The sequence below is a fragment of the Staurois parvus genome, unplaced genomic scaffold, assembly GCF_062004578.1.
Source record: "Staurois parvus isolate SC_StPar_1 unplaced genomic scaffold, SC_StPar_1.0 ptg000291l, whole genome shotgun sequence".
Taxonomy (NCBI): Eukaryota; Metazoa; Chordata; class Amphibia; order Anura; family Ranidae; genus Staurois; species Staurois parvus.
This window is the reverse complement of record NW_028318087.1, coordinates 8644233-8662553: the sequence shown is the minus strand read 5'-3', so window position 1 is coordinate 8662553 and position 18321 is coordinate 8644233. Positions and strand designations below refer to the sequence as shown.

The 18321-nt window shown below is 42.7% G+C and overlaps 1 protein-coding gene across 1 annotated transcript in view; it reads right to left on the bottom strand.

Annotated features, from left to right (window-relative positions):
• The window catches only part of COMTD1 (catechol-O-methyltransferase domain containing 1), a 36432-nt gene extending 18782 nt beyond the window's left edge, over positions 1-17650 (bottom strand). Inside the window, exons 1-4 of the mRNA XM_089682573.1 lie at positions 17508-17650; positions 11007-11134; positions 5256-5355; positions 3761-3879 (exon numbers count right to left, since the gene is read on the bottom strand). Coding sequence (XP_089538699.1) covers positions 3761-3879; positions 5256-5355; positions 11007-11134; positions 17508-17592 — 432 coding nt within the window. The 5' untranslated portion in view covers positions 17593-17650. The remainder of the gene's footprint in view (positions 1-3760; positions 3880-5255; positions 5356-11006; positions 11135-17507) is intronic.
• Positions 17651-18321: the final 671 nt, after the last annotated feature.

Here is an 18321-nt window from a genome sequence, read left to right as displayed (position 1 = left end):
AACAACACCTTGTGCAAGACCAGAAAGAGTCATTATGCGCCTGACTAAGTCGACTGATGAAACATTTCAAGGATCAAACATTTCAAAGAACTCTCCTTCTGATGAATGTGAACTGGACAGAGGAACAAAATAATGATGATTTGGTTTAGGTGGAAGGGAACATCACCTTGTCTGTACAAAACCAGAAAGGGTTTCTTTACAGGACAAGGCTGACAGCTCAGATACTCGCCTTACAGCGGTGACGGCTACAACCTTATGGGTAAGAATGGAAAGAGGAATACATTTAATTCAATAGAAAGCTTTTAAAGCACCGAGAAAACCACATTCAGATCCCACAGACTGACAAGGGAGTGAAAGGGGTATAAAGGTCTTGATCAAGGAATGAGAAGCCAGTGAGACAGCAGGAGCAGATACGTGACCCTTAATGTTCCTGATTTCCAAACGCTGGTTCAAAATTATCTGCAAAAAGGCAAGGATTTGTCCCACAGAGAACTTCTAGGCTGCAGACGTCAGCAATTTCACCAGGCATATTGCAAGCAGCTGGGGGCACCTGGTACAATGGTACTGTCCTCTTGTGTCTAGAATCAGACATGCTGCAACTATAAGGCAGATTAACAACAGATACTAAAGTAATAAAACAAAATTAGGATCCACTGCAAAAGGAAATATACATATATTGTAGCCGACTCACCCAAAATAAAGGGTGGTGTCCTCAGGACCCATAGTATACATAACAAAACACTGGCTTGTGGGTAGAGAACCCACAAAAAGAAGACCCAAAGAGAACAGATCTGCGGCTTAAAAATGTATATATTGAAAAATATCGGAATCTGAATGATACAATAACCCCTCCACAATAAAACAAAATGATAACGTCGCTATATCATAAAAACACCCGCCTGGGCACACATGCATACTCTCCAGGCACACAATATGACATTAACTTGTGGATGGAATAGTGGGGGCCCGAGAACCCTGTAGTTGTAGCTGATATAACTGGATCAATGATCGTGAATAATCTACAATAACAGTGCAATTGGATGATGTAGGGGTACTGGTCCCTCAACAGGTGCCAAGGATATATCACATGTCAACATGTATAATAATAGATTGTAATGGCACTCCATCAGTCCAAAAGGGATATATTCAATCAGTGCTGACAGGTTAGGAACCTGTAATGGATAGTTCCCATAGGCAGTCGAACCATGCTAGGTGTCACAATGATATCAGTACAGGTGACAGACGGACACATCACAGATCAACAGGGAGTCAATAGTGGTCACATAGAAGCAACAGTCTGAAATTCAGTGATCTGGATGAGGACTGGGATGAACCACAGCCGTGTGCTGCGTGCAGACAAGAGGAGACACCAGGTGTGTAAGGCTCAACAGAGCAATCAGAGTCCAGGGGATAACCCCTGATGCGTTCACAACCCGACCTAAATGTGATCAGCTCACCCCTCCAGGAACAGTCACTGGCTTCAATGGATCTCGACCCACTGTGTGGTACGGCTGGAGTCACCTTCCATATAATGATAGCTGTACATGGAACTGCAATGGCGTGTCCAGCGTGGAGCGGCGAGATGGCAAAGCCACGTGGAGGTGCCTTGGATGCGGGTGTCATGACACTGTGACGTCAACGCGTTTCACCCACCGAGTCACGTGAGCTTCTTCAGAATGCTGCGGTCAAGATATCAAGAGTTTATATAAAGTCCAACACTTCACTTCCTGATTTACCCAAAAGAATAACAACAGATGAGGATACAAGGCTAGGCCTCAGGTACTCACAAACCCAACCACCAATAGGTGTAAAGTCAGGCAGCCGGAAGTGACCAAGCCACTGCAGGTGCACAGTAGGAACCAACCGAGGATCGACATTTCACATGTCTCTTGCAAGCAGAAGCAACAATGGGGGGATACTTCAATTCTGAAGGGCATAAGGGACATTTCACCCAGCAGCTGACATCATGCTCTGTCTCTCGGCATAAATTACATCTTTAAAAACAGAAAGTGGGACATTTGAAAGCGTTCAGTGGACAAAATAACAAATCGCTCCTAGTGCTCAGCCTGAATGCCCTACTCACAAAGTGAGTCTTCTGAGACAAAACAAGCAGTGAGACAATGTCAATATATGTGGACCTGGAAAGCGTTCCACTTTTAGGTGTCTTAGGCTTTACCTTATGCCCACAGGTTTCAGACTAACTCCAAAATGTTGAGTTGTGGCACTACAAAGTTAAGCTGAGGAAAGAGCGATATGGATAGCTGCCATGTAGAGACCAGCTCATGAAGCAATGTAGTAAGAAATCCTAATAATCTAATTAAAAAAAAGCTAACTAGCAAAAAGGGTTGGACCTTTCATAGCAGAGCCGAAGAAAATTAAAATTCCATAATTCTAGGAAACTAGCTAACAGCTTGGAGTAGAAGGAATGCTTGCATTAGGAGGGTTTTTCTTGGGCTACAATTTTTTTCTTTTGCCAGTGCCCAGTGCTACTGTAGGAGGTAGTATAACTGACAGTCAATGACTTTTGGTGAGAAAGAAAACTAAAGCTACGGATGCACCGAAATTTCAGCCACCGAAACATATCGGCTGAAAATAGCTCTATCCTCATTCTGCCGATAGGTAACATTTAGCCGATACAGGTGCCAATACAGGGGACTGTGTGTACTGCAGACGTGAGGGGGAAGGGGGGGGGGGCGGAGAAAGGTAGAAGAGGAGCAGTGTATACAGTGACTGGCTGTCACTATATGTCAGTGCCGGTTTTTAAATACAATTGCCGGGTTTTTTTTTTCTCTTCACTATAGCTTAGAGAATCAGCTGTCACTTTCCCCGAGCTAAAATAAACAACGTTTTTTTCCTGAGCAAAAGCTCCGGGGAAAGTGATAGCTATGGTGAAGAAAAAAAGAAGCCGGCAATTGCATTTAAAAATCGGCACTGATATAGTGACAGCCAGTGAGGGAGCCTTTCTGTATACACTGCTACCTCACTGTATACACTGCTCCTCTCCTGCCCCCTCCCCTCTACAAAGAGGACCTGTCACTTATATGCTATCACATAGGGGACTATTGGACCTCTATGTGATAGCAATAAAATTGTAAGTTAAAAAAATAAATAAAAATCAACATGAAGGTAGAAAAAAAAAATTGGAGCCTTCCCACCCTCACATTATGCAGACATTTCAGTTTCGGTTTTATTTTCGGCCATATGCATGCTGAATTTTTGGTATTGGTTTTGTCACCAGAAAACCCTTAGATGAGGTGCCTGCATTAATTGTAATTTTTTAGGATTTCTCTTTTATTTTCAGGAGTGCAGTCATCCCAGCACACAGGCACTGTGCCAGAATGTACACAGACATGTTCAGCTCACTGTGCATTTTACAGAAGACTGTAAGCAGATGTTGTATGTCACTTCTGCAATAAAGAGCCTGCCTGCTCACAGGTTTTTTTTATTTCATTTTAGACCTTAGTTCCACGTTAAGGTTTGAAAATGAAAGCTATTGGCTGATTGGGTGCCATAAAAAGCTGCTCCAGATTCTGGCTGCTCCAGTCTTTGTAAACTCCAATCAAAGTGTTTTGGAACTACAGAACACCTCACCCTCTCTTCATCTCTATAAAATGGGAGATCAGCAATTTTTTACTGCAATGCTTTCAATGATACACTTAATAGTCCAAGGGGAGCACATAAGTATTCATTGTTAGGGTTTTTATACACCTTGATATTTTAAATGAACACTTTACTGACACAAGCAAGTACTGTTATGTACCTCAGTCCAGTATTCCTTTGCACTTCTGACATCCTCTGTGTCTCGCACGTTTGCAACAACCTTTCCATCAGATGGCAATACCAATGCCAAGATCAAAGGATTGTAACCATAGCTCCACCCTTAGTAAAACGAGAGACAGTGCTGCTTAGCAAAGAAATATACAAATATTACATGTACTTTATAGTAAAAAAACAAATACCTACATGAAGATGTTTGCAGTGTGGACAGTGCAAATATGTCATATACCAGTGTTTCTTAACTCCAGTTCTCAAGTACACCCAACAAGTCATGTTTCCAGAATTTCCTTCACCTTGTGTGCCTGCACCAGTGATGTAATTGGTATTGCTGGTTTGGTAGTTGTAAGGCCTCGTGCACACTTGAGCTTAAAAATGCTTGTTTTTCAGGCATTTGACTTTTTTTTTCTGCTTCTAAACACCCCCCCCCTCCCATGTCAACCTATGTGGCCATGCACATAGACATTTTGAAGCATACCAATTAAAAAATTATCAATTGTGCTTTCAGGAGAAAAGCAATTTGGCTGAACAAAATGATTGACACGTTTAGCGTTTGTTTTTTTATTTCAATGGCTGGAATAAATTAATATTCTGGCCAATTAAAAACTGCCAAGTACTTGAGGTGCCTAAATTCATTTGCATAATGCAGCTTAGGCGTGTTTTTGAAAATGCTCTCCTGCATTTACAAAAGCCCCAGTGTGCATGAGGCCTAAGAGCCATTTGATACAAGAGAAAGCCTCGTCACATCATTTGCGGGGGCTACTTGAACATTGCAGTTGGGAAACACCAGCATAGAGCGTGCAAGAGTGAAGAGGCTATGGAAAAAGGAATTGTAGCAATAAAATCCAAGAAAGTCAATACAATAATCTAGGGCAAACGATAATGTGTATTTGTTCTATACAGCATGTGACAGAGCCGATCAATATTACAACATAGGAAATGTGAATGGAATTTGTACTATCACAGATGGTATGTAGCAGAGAAAAACTACAATAATTATAGGAGGAAATACACAGTCAGGTCAAGGTAATTAATACAAGGGTACAAGTGAAACAGGCAGAATGACGGGGTAAAGAACTGAGAAGATCTGCGCTATAAGATAGCTTATCTGACATATGGAATCAACTCTGGGATCAAGGTACATAATAGGAAGGAAATGAGCACAAGGCAACACATAAAAACTGGCCATGCAAATAGATAAGCAAATTAGCACAGAAGAAATGAAAAGAAGAGGCTGATTTACTAAAATTCAGAATCGTCACAAAAAACATTGTGTGCTTTGTCACTTCGATTATTCAATAATGTGAAAAACAAATTCCAGTTTACGTATTTCATCTGCCCATGATTGGATAATTGAAGTGAATAGTCACACTATTTCTAAGAGTGAAGATCCTCAACTTAGTAAATCAGCTGTTACACGCCATAGATAAGTGTATGTGTTTGATTCATGTTTCTTCTGGCAATGTTCCATGCATCCTCACCCATATCTAAAATCTTCTTAGATTTAATTATTTTAGCCAGGTTTGCCAATAGTTGGATGGCATCGCTGCTTATATCCTGTGGAGTGATCCTTGAAAGATGCTGAAAACACAAGTCATCATTACTTTACAAAGCTATTTTTTACAGGAGAAAGCAGTCATACATTTTTCCAAGGTAACTCATTAAAAATTAAGAATGCTGATTAAACGCCTACCTGTGATGTGTCAAATACCATAGGTTGATGTCAGACAAGGGAGCTGACATTCAGCACTTCTTAACAGAGAAACACGGTGTGTCTAACTCCCACTGAGCTACATCAGCTTCCTACTGAAATACTGTAAATGGAGATTGCTCTCCCTTCAAGTAAATGTAAGCCACAACTGAATTTCATTCAGTTTGCTAAAGCGCTGTGTATCTCAAGCAATTGCCATTTTATTAAAAATAGGACACTTGTTTTCACCTTTTTTATTTTTTTGTTACATCTCAGTGCTGCAGATCTCCTCCTATCTACATGCAAGCACACCAATGAGGTCTACATGGCATTTTCAGGGCATGTTATGTGACAACCATGCCTGGCTTGTCTTATGATTGGGTGACAATTGGGAGGAGACAGAGCACTGTTATATTATGAACAAGCATGGCAGGATCACCAACTATTATTTTAATGAATAGTGCAGACTTAACATTTGAATGTCTTTAAAAATACTTTACAGTAATAAAGCTAAAACATGTAGGGTGTAACATGTAACAGCCCCCATCCCCCTTCCTCCTGTGACAGCAGGCAGGGGTTCCTATCCCACGCAGCCACTGTCACATTTTAAATCTGCGCATCAGTGTGGGGCTCCACCTGCACATCTGCACCATTTATTCACAGGGATCTGTGTTTCTATCTGCAAACATTATCCATTACTAGAAATAGGTGATGTTGAGACAAAGAACCAGCAAAGAACATACTTTCTCTGGCATGAACTCCGTTCAACAACTTTCAAAACCCCAATTCTGCTTTTGGACAATCAACATTTACAAATTCCATGGTGGTGGTGTAACCTACAAAATATCTTAAAAATTACAAAGCAAGTCAAGTTGAATGTAACCAACTACTACAACGTACTAGATACTTGCTACTTCCACCCATAGTACCTAGGCAAAAGTGATGTCCTCAATGAGATCCTTGCAGGAGACAATGGGAACTCAGAGGACTGCAATATTAGGTTTGCCCAGATGCTGCAGGCGGCAGAAGGGATAAGGTAAGTGTATTTTCTAAGGCTGGCCATAGATGGATCTTTTTTTTTTTGGTGGGATTGGCCAAGGGGCTGATCACAGGAAAAACAAATGGATTCCATGATCCAAACAAGCAAGGTGGATGGAGGAATTCTCACTGCCGTGCCATTGTATTCTAACAGTGGGACTCCTCCACTGTCAGAATATAATGATCAGAGGTTGCAGCCAGTGATTGACAAAGTTTTCCAACATTCCTATTCAACAGAAGCTGATCATTAGATTGACTTCTGTCGAATAGAAACGGCCATATATGGATCAAAATTTTCATCAGGGACCGGCCAAATTGCGATCCATCTATGGCCAACTTAACTTTTTTTCTATGACAGATGTTTAGTTTTTATAGTGGTAATGCGATGATTAGATAGGGAAAGGGGCCACTATAAAATAGACCTTGTCTTTTAGTGCACGGTATGCTTTACCGATGTGAAAGCACTGTTGAAGTTAAAGTATATGTAAACCCAGTCACTAATGTCCAATATAAACCTTCACATTACATCATTTTAAAAGGTATTTTTCAAGCTTAAACCTACAGCTTTCATTAAAAGAATCTCTAATAATTCTGCTATGAAGGTTCTTGTTAACATAATACATGTTCAAGGGTGACAACCGTCTCCCAATTCTTCTTCTCTTGCACTCCTCCATTGTTACCTAGCCACATGCACTACTGATGGAGAGCATAAGCGGCCCCATCCCAGCACATTGCCACTACCAGTAAACAGATCCAGAGTAATGGTGTGTGAGTAATGCTAGACTGAGTGGATGTCGTCAAAAAGCAGCTGAGAGGAGATCAGCAGCACTGAGATGCAAATAAGTTGAAAATATTATTTTATGGAAAAAAGTCATAGGAATAATTATTATATACAGTGCCTTAGCACAATAAATGTCATCTAGTTAGGGTTCAGGTTTACTTTAATAAAATAGGATTGAACTAAAGTTTTGTAGGTACAATAAAATAAATAAATATATCCATATTACAAGTCATCACAGAAAATGCTTACATAGCTTCACTAAGAAACATAGAAAAACAGAAAAAAAGGAAAAGTTTTACAAAACATCCTCCCAGTGATGCAGTACAATGAACATGGATTATACAGATGAGTATATTTGCTTTTCTTGGATGGACTACTTAGGCTCACAGGAAAGAGACATATACTCTGTGTGAGTTAAGTAACTCATGCAGTATTCCACAGGTCACATCAGAAGGATTTACAATATATCACTGTATAAGGATTAGGCCTACTTTAAAGTAGATCTGAAGGCAATATTTTTGCTTTTACAAAGAATTTTATTATACAATAGGTAACAGCAGAGATTTAGTCAAAAATAGATGCATTGACCGACAGGAAGGTATTCGATGAGTAATACAGAATATGTACTGATGCCAAGACATGAGAATAAACTCCGTACACAGGTGCCATATATATACAGTGGGGCAAAAAAGTATTTAGTCAGCCACCAATTGTGCAAGTTCTCCCACTTAAAAAGATGAGAGAGGCCTGTAATTGGCATCATAGGTAGACCTCAACTATGAGAGACAAAATGAGAAAAAAAATCCAGACAATCACATTGGCTGATTTGGAAAGAATTTATTTGCAAATTATGGTGGAAAATAAGTATTAGGTCACTATCAAAAGTTCATCTCAATACTTTGTTATATATCCTTTGTTGGCAATGACAGAGGTCAAATGTTTCCTGTAAGTCTTCACAAGGTTGGCACACACTGTTGCTGGTATGTTGGCCCATTCCTCCATACAGATCTCCTCTAGAGCAGTGATGTTTTGGGGCTGTCGCTGGGCAACACGGACTTTCAACTCCCTCCAAAGGTTTTCTATGGGGTTGAGATCTGGAGACTGGCTAGGCCACTCCAGGACCTTGAAATGCTTCTTATGAAGCCACTCCTTCATTGCCTGAGTGGTATGTTTGGGATCATTGTCATGTTGGAAGACCCAGCCACGTTTCATCTTCAATGCCCTTGCTGATGGAAGGAAGTTTGCACTCAAAATCTCACGATACATGGCCCCATTCATTCTGTCCTGTACATGGATCAGTCGTCCTGGTCCCTTTGAGGAGAAACAGCCCCAAAGCATGATGTTGCCACCCCCATGCTTCACAGTAGGTATGGTGTTTTTTGGATGCAACTCAGCATTCTCTCTCCTCCAAGCACGACAAGTTGTGTTTCTACCAAACAGTTCTATTTTGGTTTCATCTGACCATATGACATTCTCCCAGTCCTCTTCTGGATCATCCAAATGCTCTCTACAAACTTCAGACGGGCCCAGACATGTACTGGCTTAAGCAGGGGGACATGTCTGTCACTGCAGGATCTGAGTCCCTGGCGGCGTAGTGTGTTACTGATGGTAGCCTATGTTATGTTGGTCCCAGCTCTCTGTAGGTCATTCACTAGGTCCCTCCGTGTGTTCCTGGGATTTTTGCTCACCATTCTTGTGATCATTTTGACCCCACGGGGTGAGATCTTGCGTGGAGCCCCAGATTGAGGGAGATTATCAGTGGTCTTGTATGTCTTCTATTTTCTAATTATTGCTCCCACAGTTGATTTGTTCACACCAAGCTGCTTGCCTATTGCAGATTCAGTCTTCCCGGCCTGGTGCAGGTCTACAATTTTGTTTCTGGTGTCCTTCGACTGCTCTTTGGTCTTCACCATAGTGGAGTTTGGAGTGTGACTGTTTGAGGTTGTGGACAGGTGTCTTTTATACTGATAACAAGTTCAAACAGGTCACATTGATACAGGTAATGAGTGCAGGACAGAGGAGCCTCTTAAAGAAGAAGGTACAGGTCTGTGAGAGCCAGAAATCTTGCTTGTTTGTAGGTGACCAAATACTTATTTTCCACCATAATTTGAAAATAAATTCTTTCCAAATCAGCCAATGTGATTGTCTGGATTTTTTTTCTCATTTTGTCTCTCATAGTTGAGGTCTACCTATGATACCAATTACAGGCCTCTCTCATCTTTTTAAGTGGGAGAACTTGCACAATTGGTGGCTGACTAAATACAATAAGTTGCAAAAATGATGGACATTTAGAGACCAATGACATAATAAACTCGAAGGAAAAATTGTCAGTATATCAGCACACAGAAAGCGGGGAGAATGGGAGATGGAGCCTCTCTGAATGCGGATAGATACTCCATATTCAGGGCTCTCAAAGGAGTCCAGCATATGAATATAGTACTGCTGATATGGCACTCAAAGCAGAAATCACAATCAGCACAAATAGCATAAAAACAGACTAAACAAAAGGAAAGAGAGGAACGAAGAGAAAGGAGACAAGACAAAGAAAAGGGCTCCAGAGGGACCGCAGCAGAAAAAAAAAAGAAGAAAAATAAACTGATATGAAAATTTTAAATCGACAAAAGGGACTGGTCGAATCTCAACGGTAGAGCTATATCAAGCCAGGGACGCCATGTCTGCAGAAATTTTGTGTGGGTATCTAACAGTATAGCTGTCAGCTTTTCGTTAACCATTATAAAGTTCATCCATTTTTGACAGCCTCGAAGCTGAGGAGCGGAGTCTTTCATGCCTTCGTGATCGTCAGCTTGGTAGCCATGAATAGGTGCGATGCCAGCCGCTATTCAGGACGAAGTAGGCCCACTGTTGGTTTAAATAAAAGCGCTTCATACGGGTTGCGCTTAATGGCTGTGTGAAACATAGTGCGGAGAAGGGCATAAACTCTAATCCAGTCTGCAAACCTTGAAGGCAATATTTTTTCATTTTGGATAACGTGAAAGAGGATTCTTACCCATGTCAGGGTATTTTGATATCTGCGTTCCTATTTTTTCCACTGGTAAGCAAGTCCAGAAGTGAGAGGAAATCCCTCCAAATGGAGGGAAATTTCTGGTGGTCACCAGAACTAATGTCCTTATTGGAAGATTTCCCCTCTATTCCTGTTTTGACGACCACCCAAAGTTTGTGATGTTCACTTTCTGTGATAACGTTCACCAGAAGAAATACAGAGGGTGAATCTTCCTAACAGGGGCACAAACAGCAATAAAAACCTGACAGGTGTTCTAAATCCTTTTCCATTCTAATATTAAAAAAAGGTTGGCCTTCAGTTGGAATGGGGCTCTAAAGAGCCACTCCAACCTAATGCCTGCCAGCAACCCTGCTTCCCCCACACTGGAAAATGGCACAGGCGACTTAGTGGCATAAAACTTTGCTTCAGAAACTGTTCTGCCTGGAGATAGCCTTACATGTTTATATGCGGTACGATCCTTGCCTTTGTGCTCTTGTTGTAATAAAGTCTTCCACCAAGCTTGTCCAGATACTGATGGCTTGCAGCTCCTTCTAGTTTAGTATGCCGAGTATCTCCCACAAACATCTCAGATTTCAAGTGCCAGCATGCCGATCAGAACAGAAACTGCAGCTTAAGTGTTCATTCGCCTTACATCCTATCATCAAATTTCATTTTGCTTCAAATGAAGTATCTTTATTACAAAGCTATTAACCATTTCATACCTGTCTTAGCTTCTTCGCAGATGGGTGTTCTCTGAGGGAGAGGCGGAGCAAGTACGCTCTACGTGGGTCATCCTGTCCATCAAACATTTTCTGTGACTTTTTCCTTCTGTACATAAAATATTTTTTGCCTAGGAAAAAAAAACCACTTGGGTAAAAAAATGGTAAATTCCATTATCACAACGTTATATACTTTTACTTTTCTAAATTAGTCTTGATTGGTGACCATGGCATTTATAAGAAGAGTCTGTAGTGGTTGTGGCGTGGCCAATATTTAATCATTCTTTACAAGCAGCAACAAAATTTTAAAACAAACCTTGCTGTTGCTGCAGGCATTGGGGTTGACATGCAAAAACTGGAGAGTGCAAAATCTGGTGCAGATCTGCATAGAAACCAATCAGCTTCCAAGTTTTTTTTTGTCAAAGCTGAATTGAACAAGCTGAAGTTAGAAGCTGATTGGCTAGTTTTAGTAAATCAACCCCATTGTGTGGCCATATATCCTGAAAGTTTGCAGCCAATGCACAGGAAGAGGGGAGAGAGAACAGTCAGGATGCGCTATTCCTATCGCCCGGTGCCCGGGACATGCAGTTATGGGGGCCGGGAAGGTGGTTCCTTTTTAAATTTAGCCCAACGGGCAAGAAGTGGTATTTTTTTTTTTTGCCCCTTAACAGGGAGGACACCAGTGTAGCATGAAGATCTGTATCCCGTGACGAGCGGTAACTGCAGGGAATACAGATCTTCATGCTATACCGGGAACGGCGGGCGTCTGTGAGACCAGGTTGTGGTGGCTTTCCAGAAGGACCCGAGGACAGCGTGGACAGACCTACTGCTGGCACTGCATGAGGGGGAGTCCCAAAGAAGCTGGCAGTGTCGTGGGCAAATAGGTCGCCTGCCTTGTCAGATGGCTGACAAGTGTCATTGGAAGGGGGTGTGTGGGGGTTTAGCTGCCTACACACCAAGACATTGTCGAGAGAATGGAGACTGGTGTTGGTGGCGGTGGGGGGGTTGCGCTACCCACACCGCCATACATTTAGGAGGTGTGCAGAGGGGTCATACCTGTCCTCTCATAGGAGGTGGGGCGGAATGTCTGTCCTCTTATTGGAGGGGGGTGTCAAGTCTGTCCTTTTATAGGATGGAGGGGGGGTCATGTCTGTCCTCTTATAGGAGGAGGGACATGTCTGTTGTCTTGTTGGAGGGGGGTCATGTCTGTTCTGTTATAGGGGGAAGGGGTATTGTCTGCCCTCTTGTAGGGCCCTCCTACAAGGGGGTCATGTCTGTTCTCTTATGGGAGGAGGGGGTCATGTCTGTTCTCTTATAGGGGGAAGGGGCCATGTCTGCCCTCCTGTAGGGCCCTCCTACAAGGGGGTCATGTCTGTTCTCTTATGAGGGGAGGGGGGGTCAGTACAGTACTTAAAACTGAATGATTAGTTTCAAATAATTTGCCAATCTTTTAAAATCCCTTGGTAGGCTCATAGCAATTCAAAACTTTTTTCTGAGGGCCTTAGAGAGCTCTGTTGTTCTTGGCAGGATGACACCACACCTCAGTAGCCAAGAGAACACCAGACCCCAGATCTCTAGCAGGGTCCAAATTGCTCCAGCGGTTAAAAATAAATTCCTTCCTGACTCCCCGAATACATTTGGATTTTCCCTGGGTCAACAATCTGTGGTGCTATTACCTATAAATGTTCATATCCAGTTACAGTTTGTGCAACTCTTTTTAAAACAATGTACTAAACAGGCCGGAACTCATTCTTAAAGCGGAGTTCCAGCCGATTTGTGTTTATTAGGTCAGCAGCTACAAGAACTGATAAACACACACTTTCCTGTCCCAGAGTCCAGCGATGTTCTTACCCGCGCCGTCCCTTCTCTCCTCCATGGCGCTGGCATCTCAACTGTGGGCACCAGTCTGGTGCCCACTGCGCATGTGCCAGTTGCGCTGTGCCTCCTAATTGGTTGGGCAGTCTCCTGGGACCTGTGAAAGTTCCCAGGAGACTGCAGGAGAGAGGAGGGGGCAGAACGTCGGCTCACTTATCTGCGGCGAACTGATCCGGAAGTGGGAGTACCTGTCAAAAACAGATATCCACTACAACCTCCTCCACCAAAAGGTGCCAAATATGGCAGCGGAGGGGTGGTGGAGGCAAATAAGTGGAGCTTCTGCTTTTGAGTAGAACGCCACTTAAAGGAAATCTATTCCACGTTGTCAGAGCTCTTACTTTGAAGAAGCCTTTTTGTATGTGGAGTTTAAATTTCTTTTCTAGAGCTGTAACGAACGATTATTTTCATAATCCATTAGTTGGCCGATTTTTGCTTAGATTAATTGGATAAAAACCTCAAAAATGTTTGGTGTATAATTTAGTTAATCCAGTATGTAAAGTAATTTATTCTGGAATATCTATATGCAGTAGTAAATATAAATAACCACCTATAAGGCTGGGGACAAACATTTCTAATCCACTCTGAGAATAACAAACAGAAGAGATTTATATACTGTACTATTAGAAGTTGAATCTGCTACATATCCCCAGACTCCAAGATCAAAAGAAAAAACAAAAATGAAAAAAAAGCCTAAAATGCTGTTTTTGCAGATTTTCTCACAGGATTGTAATACTCTATTGTCATATATAGGTAAACTGATACAAACTACCTGCGCCTTCTGTCACTTATGCTGGCCATATACAAACACATTTTTGTTTTAAGACCATTCGTTCAAATTCATAATCGTTAGTGGGATCAAATCGACATTCATTTTCAACCACAGTGACAGGAAAATTTAGAGGAGCAGAATAGAAAACTCAGGGCAAAATTTTTGTTTTCCCATGCTGTGCCCACACTTCATTGGTTAACTGCTCGTTTTTGTCTAGGGCAGTCGTTTCCAAACTGCAGCCTGGGGGTCAGATGAGGCCCTTTGCTTGCCTTTATCTGGCCCTTGGGCACTATTACCTCCATCCACTGACACCAACAATGGGGTATAATTCCTGTCACTGACACCAATAATGGGGTACTATTCCTCCCACATACACCCACAAAAGAAAATAATTCCTCCCACTGACACCAATTATGGGGAACAATTCCTTTCATTGACATTAACGATTGGGCAGAATTATTTCTACTGATACCAACGATGGGCAACTATTCCTTTCCCTGACACCAGTAATGGGGCACTATTCCTCTCACTGATACCAATGAAAGGACACAATTCCTTCTACTGACACCAGCGATGAGGCATAATTCCTTCCACTGATACCAACGATGGGTCACTATTCCTCCCACTGATAGCCAATGATGAGGCACTATTCCTCCCACTGCCACCAATGATGTGGCACTATTCCTCCCACTGCCACCAATGATGTGGCACTATTCCTCCCATGGATACCAATGATGGGGCACTATTCCTCCCACTGACACCAAGGATGGGGCACTATTCCTCCCACTGACACTAAAGATGGGATACTATTCCTCCCTCTGACACTAAGGATGGGGCACTATTCCTCCCACTGATACCAATGACGAGGCACTATTCCTTCCACTGACACCAATGACGGGGCACTATTCCTCCCACTAATACCAATGATGAGGCACTATTCCTCCCACTGACACCAATGACGGGGCACTATTCCTCCCACTGTCACCAAGGATAGGGCATTGTACACTCTCACTAGACATCAGGCAAATTTCTACTCCCACTGGCCCCCCTAAAGTCTCAAGAACAGTAAACTAGCCCTTTGTTTAAAACTTTTGGGAGACCCCTGGTCTAGACGATTGCAGAGATATACTTACCTAATCCACCAATCCTCTATGTGCAAGACTGGTCCCTGTCGCTCATGCTTCCCCCGCATGCTAGTGGTCTTGTGAATGGACTGTTCCTGACATCATCGTGCCCATAGACTGACTTTGGATGTGTAGACGCCAGGAACAGTCCGCCGTTAAACATGGGGAGCACAGTTTTCCGGAGGATCGAAGGATTGGGTAAGTATAGCTTTAATTTGTGCCCATGGATAAAACGAGCTTCCCACTGCATGGGACAATAAACATTTTTCCTGGAGTTCTTTATTTGTACCTCCAGCCTATCGTTGTCCAGCTTCTCTGGATTCAGTTCAAGTTCTTAGGCACTTACTGACATGTAGGGATGGTGTACTGAGCTGTATGTGTGCTGCAATGTATTTTCTGATATGTAAACAAATAATGCATTCTGTATGCAGGCCAACTAATCGATTATGAAAATACTTGGCAACCATTTTCATAATCAATTATGTTGATTAGTTGTTTCAGCCTCTTTTCCTCCAAACGTATAGAGTACTCCCTTGTCCTCTGTAATGGCCTGAAAGTGAATAACTCCACACCAAGTTCACTATATGGACCATTTATGTATTTACAGTATACATGGAGAGCATATTCCCCCTTGAAGTGGTATTGAAGACAGTTTCCTAAAATCCACTGACAGGTAGGGCTTTTATAACGGAAGAGATCCTAATGGTCTCTTCTATCAAATTCCTTCCTCTGCCTGTCAGCAGTAATGTGATCTGAGCTGCACATGCACAGTTTAGATCACATTCATGGCAGCCGATCAGTGCCACAGTGATGTGACTCCTGTGCATGTGTGGGAGAGACGTCATCGCAGCCTGGCCATTGATGAGGCTGAACACAGAAGGAAGACTGAGTGAAGATGGAAACAGCCCTGCGACCTGCAGTAATGGTGACAGTGCAGAGGTGGAAGGCACATTATGGCAGGTAAGTCTGCCATATTGTGCTGGCATGCAGTGCGCACCAGAACATTATGGCATTACCCACCAAAAGGGCCATTTTTACACAAAATGTCCTCTAGGATGCATCACTAGAGGGTTCACCAGCAGGATGAAGGAGGTCCTGACTCCGCTATATAGATCTTTAGTTATACCTCATTTAGTCCAGTTCTGGAGACCTCACTCACAAAAAGATATTGAGAAGATAGAACGAGTCCAGAGATGGGTAACAAAAATGGTGAAAGGTCTGGGGGATAAAACATATCAAGAGAGACTTCAGGAACTTAACATGTACAGTCTGGAGGAAAGAAGGGAAAGGGGAGACATGACTGAAACCTTTAAATACATCAAGGGGGTGAATGAGGTTCAGGAGGGCAGTATTTTCAACGGAAACCAAAATCAGGAACACAGGGACATGACCTTAAATTAACTGGAGGAAAGTTCAAAACTAATCTCAGAAAGTATTATTTTACTGAAAGAGTAGTTGATGCTTGGAATAAACTTCCAGCAGAGGTAATGAGCCAGGCAACAGTAAATAGCTTCAAACACGCTTGGGACAAGCATAGATCTATACTCAGATAAAAAAAAGTTAATAAAAAAACAGAACAATAAAAAAAACAAACAAAGAAAAACCCAAGCACCCCACTCCCCCCCCCCCAAAAACCAGGAAGACTTGATGGACCACTCTGTCTTTTTCTGCCATCACTTTTATGTTACCGCTCTAATCACCTCTTCTTGAGAAATTATTTACGTAATTAATTTATTAGTGCTGTACTGCCGATTTCTACAAATTGATTCTATTCCCCATGTGACATCCGTTTAATCTGAAGCAGTGGAATCCCAAGGCAGGTGCTGGGGGTGCGCGCCGCACGGGGTGACACCGAACCCGCTCCACGAAAAGGTAAGTTGTAAAGCAAGCCGACGATCTCCACAGGATGGATCAGATCTGCGGATTGGGGAGCATAATGGATCGGACTCCGATCCATTATGCTCAATCCGCAGATCCGAACTATCCTTCGGGGATCGTCGGCATGCAACCTATACAGGGTGACACCGAACCAGCTCCACGAGAAGGTAAGTTGTAAAGCAAGCCGACGATCCCCGAAGGATGGATCTGATATGCGGATTAGGGAGCATAAAGTATCGGAGTCCGATCCATTATGCTCAATCCACAGATCCGAACCATCCTGCGGGCATGCAAGCTATACGGGGTGACACCAAACCCACTCCACGAAAGGTAAGTTGTAAAGAAAGCCGACGATCCCCGCAGAATGGATCAGATCTGCGGATTGGGAAGCATAATAGATCGGAGTCTGATCCATTATACTCAATCCGCAGATCCGATCCATTCTGCGGGGATCGTCGGAGGGGGTGTAACCAAGTGTTATCGCACCGGGTGACACCAACCCTAGGGACGCCCCTGGTCCGAAGGCATTGCCGGCTGTATTTTGGGATACCTATCTAGCTACACCAGGTTCATAAAAAGTGGAAACAAAACAACCAGAAACATATTGGTTCTAATGGATTTTGTTCTATCATTTCCCTCTTTTTTTTTCTAATAAAGAAAATAAAAATATATGTATCCAAATCCCATAAAAGAAATGCCAATCCCACCTAAAAAAAACAAAAACAAAACAGCTTTAATAATTGATAACTATAAACTGCAGCAGAAAAGTGTCTGCCATGTGCTCTGGCACACTAGGGGTTAAGGGTTGTGGAAGGTCCTGGGAGTGAAGAGGTTAATAGAGCAGTGCAGTGTACTCACCAATGTAGACCCCAGCCACAAAGGTGGCCCCCAGCACAGCTATCCCAGCCACAGCTGCCTGTCGGGTGTCTGCAGACAGGACCATGATGGCAGAGCCAGGAGCAGGTACAAAGGACAGCTACAATCAATGAACATTGCACATCCTCTGCCTGCTCTGCATTGGCTACGCCTGTCACGTGACCCCCCAAGCAGGAAGTAGAGACTCAGGAAATTACAACTGTGTGCGGCTTCAAAACAATGATTAGTGTCATGCTGCCATCTGGCGGTGCATTTGAGGTAATACATCTTTGCCAGGCGATGGTAGGCTTGTACAGTGTAAGCTTGCTTTTTTTTTTCAACCAATTCACAAAAAGAACATTGGGGAACTGGAGAAAGTACAGAGAAGGGCAACCAAACTGATAAGAAGCATGGAGGAGATCAGGAAAGAGGAACTGAATTTATTCTTTCTTGAGAAGAGGGGATTAAGGGAGGATATATCAACATGTATAAATACATCAGTGGTTCACCCTGAGGTCATCACAGAGGACAAGGGGGCACTCTTTACGTCTGGAGGAAAAGAAATTTAATCTCCAAACATGGAAAGGTTTCTTCACAGTGAGAGCTGTGAAAATGTGGAATAGACTCCCTCAAGAGTTGGTTCTGGCCAGCTCAGTGGATTGCTTTAAAAAAGTCCTGGATTCTTTCTTAGATACACAGAATATAACTGAATACTAACATTTATAGGTTAGGTTGATGCAGGGAATATCTGCATTGCCTCTCGTGGGATCAGGAAGGATTTTTTTCCCCACCAGGAGCAAATTGGATCATGCTTTGC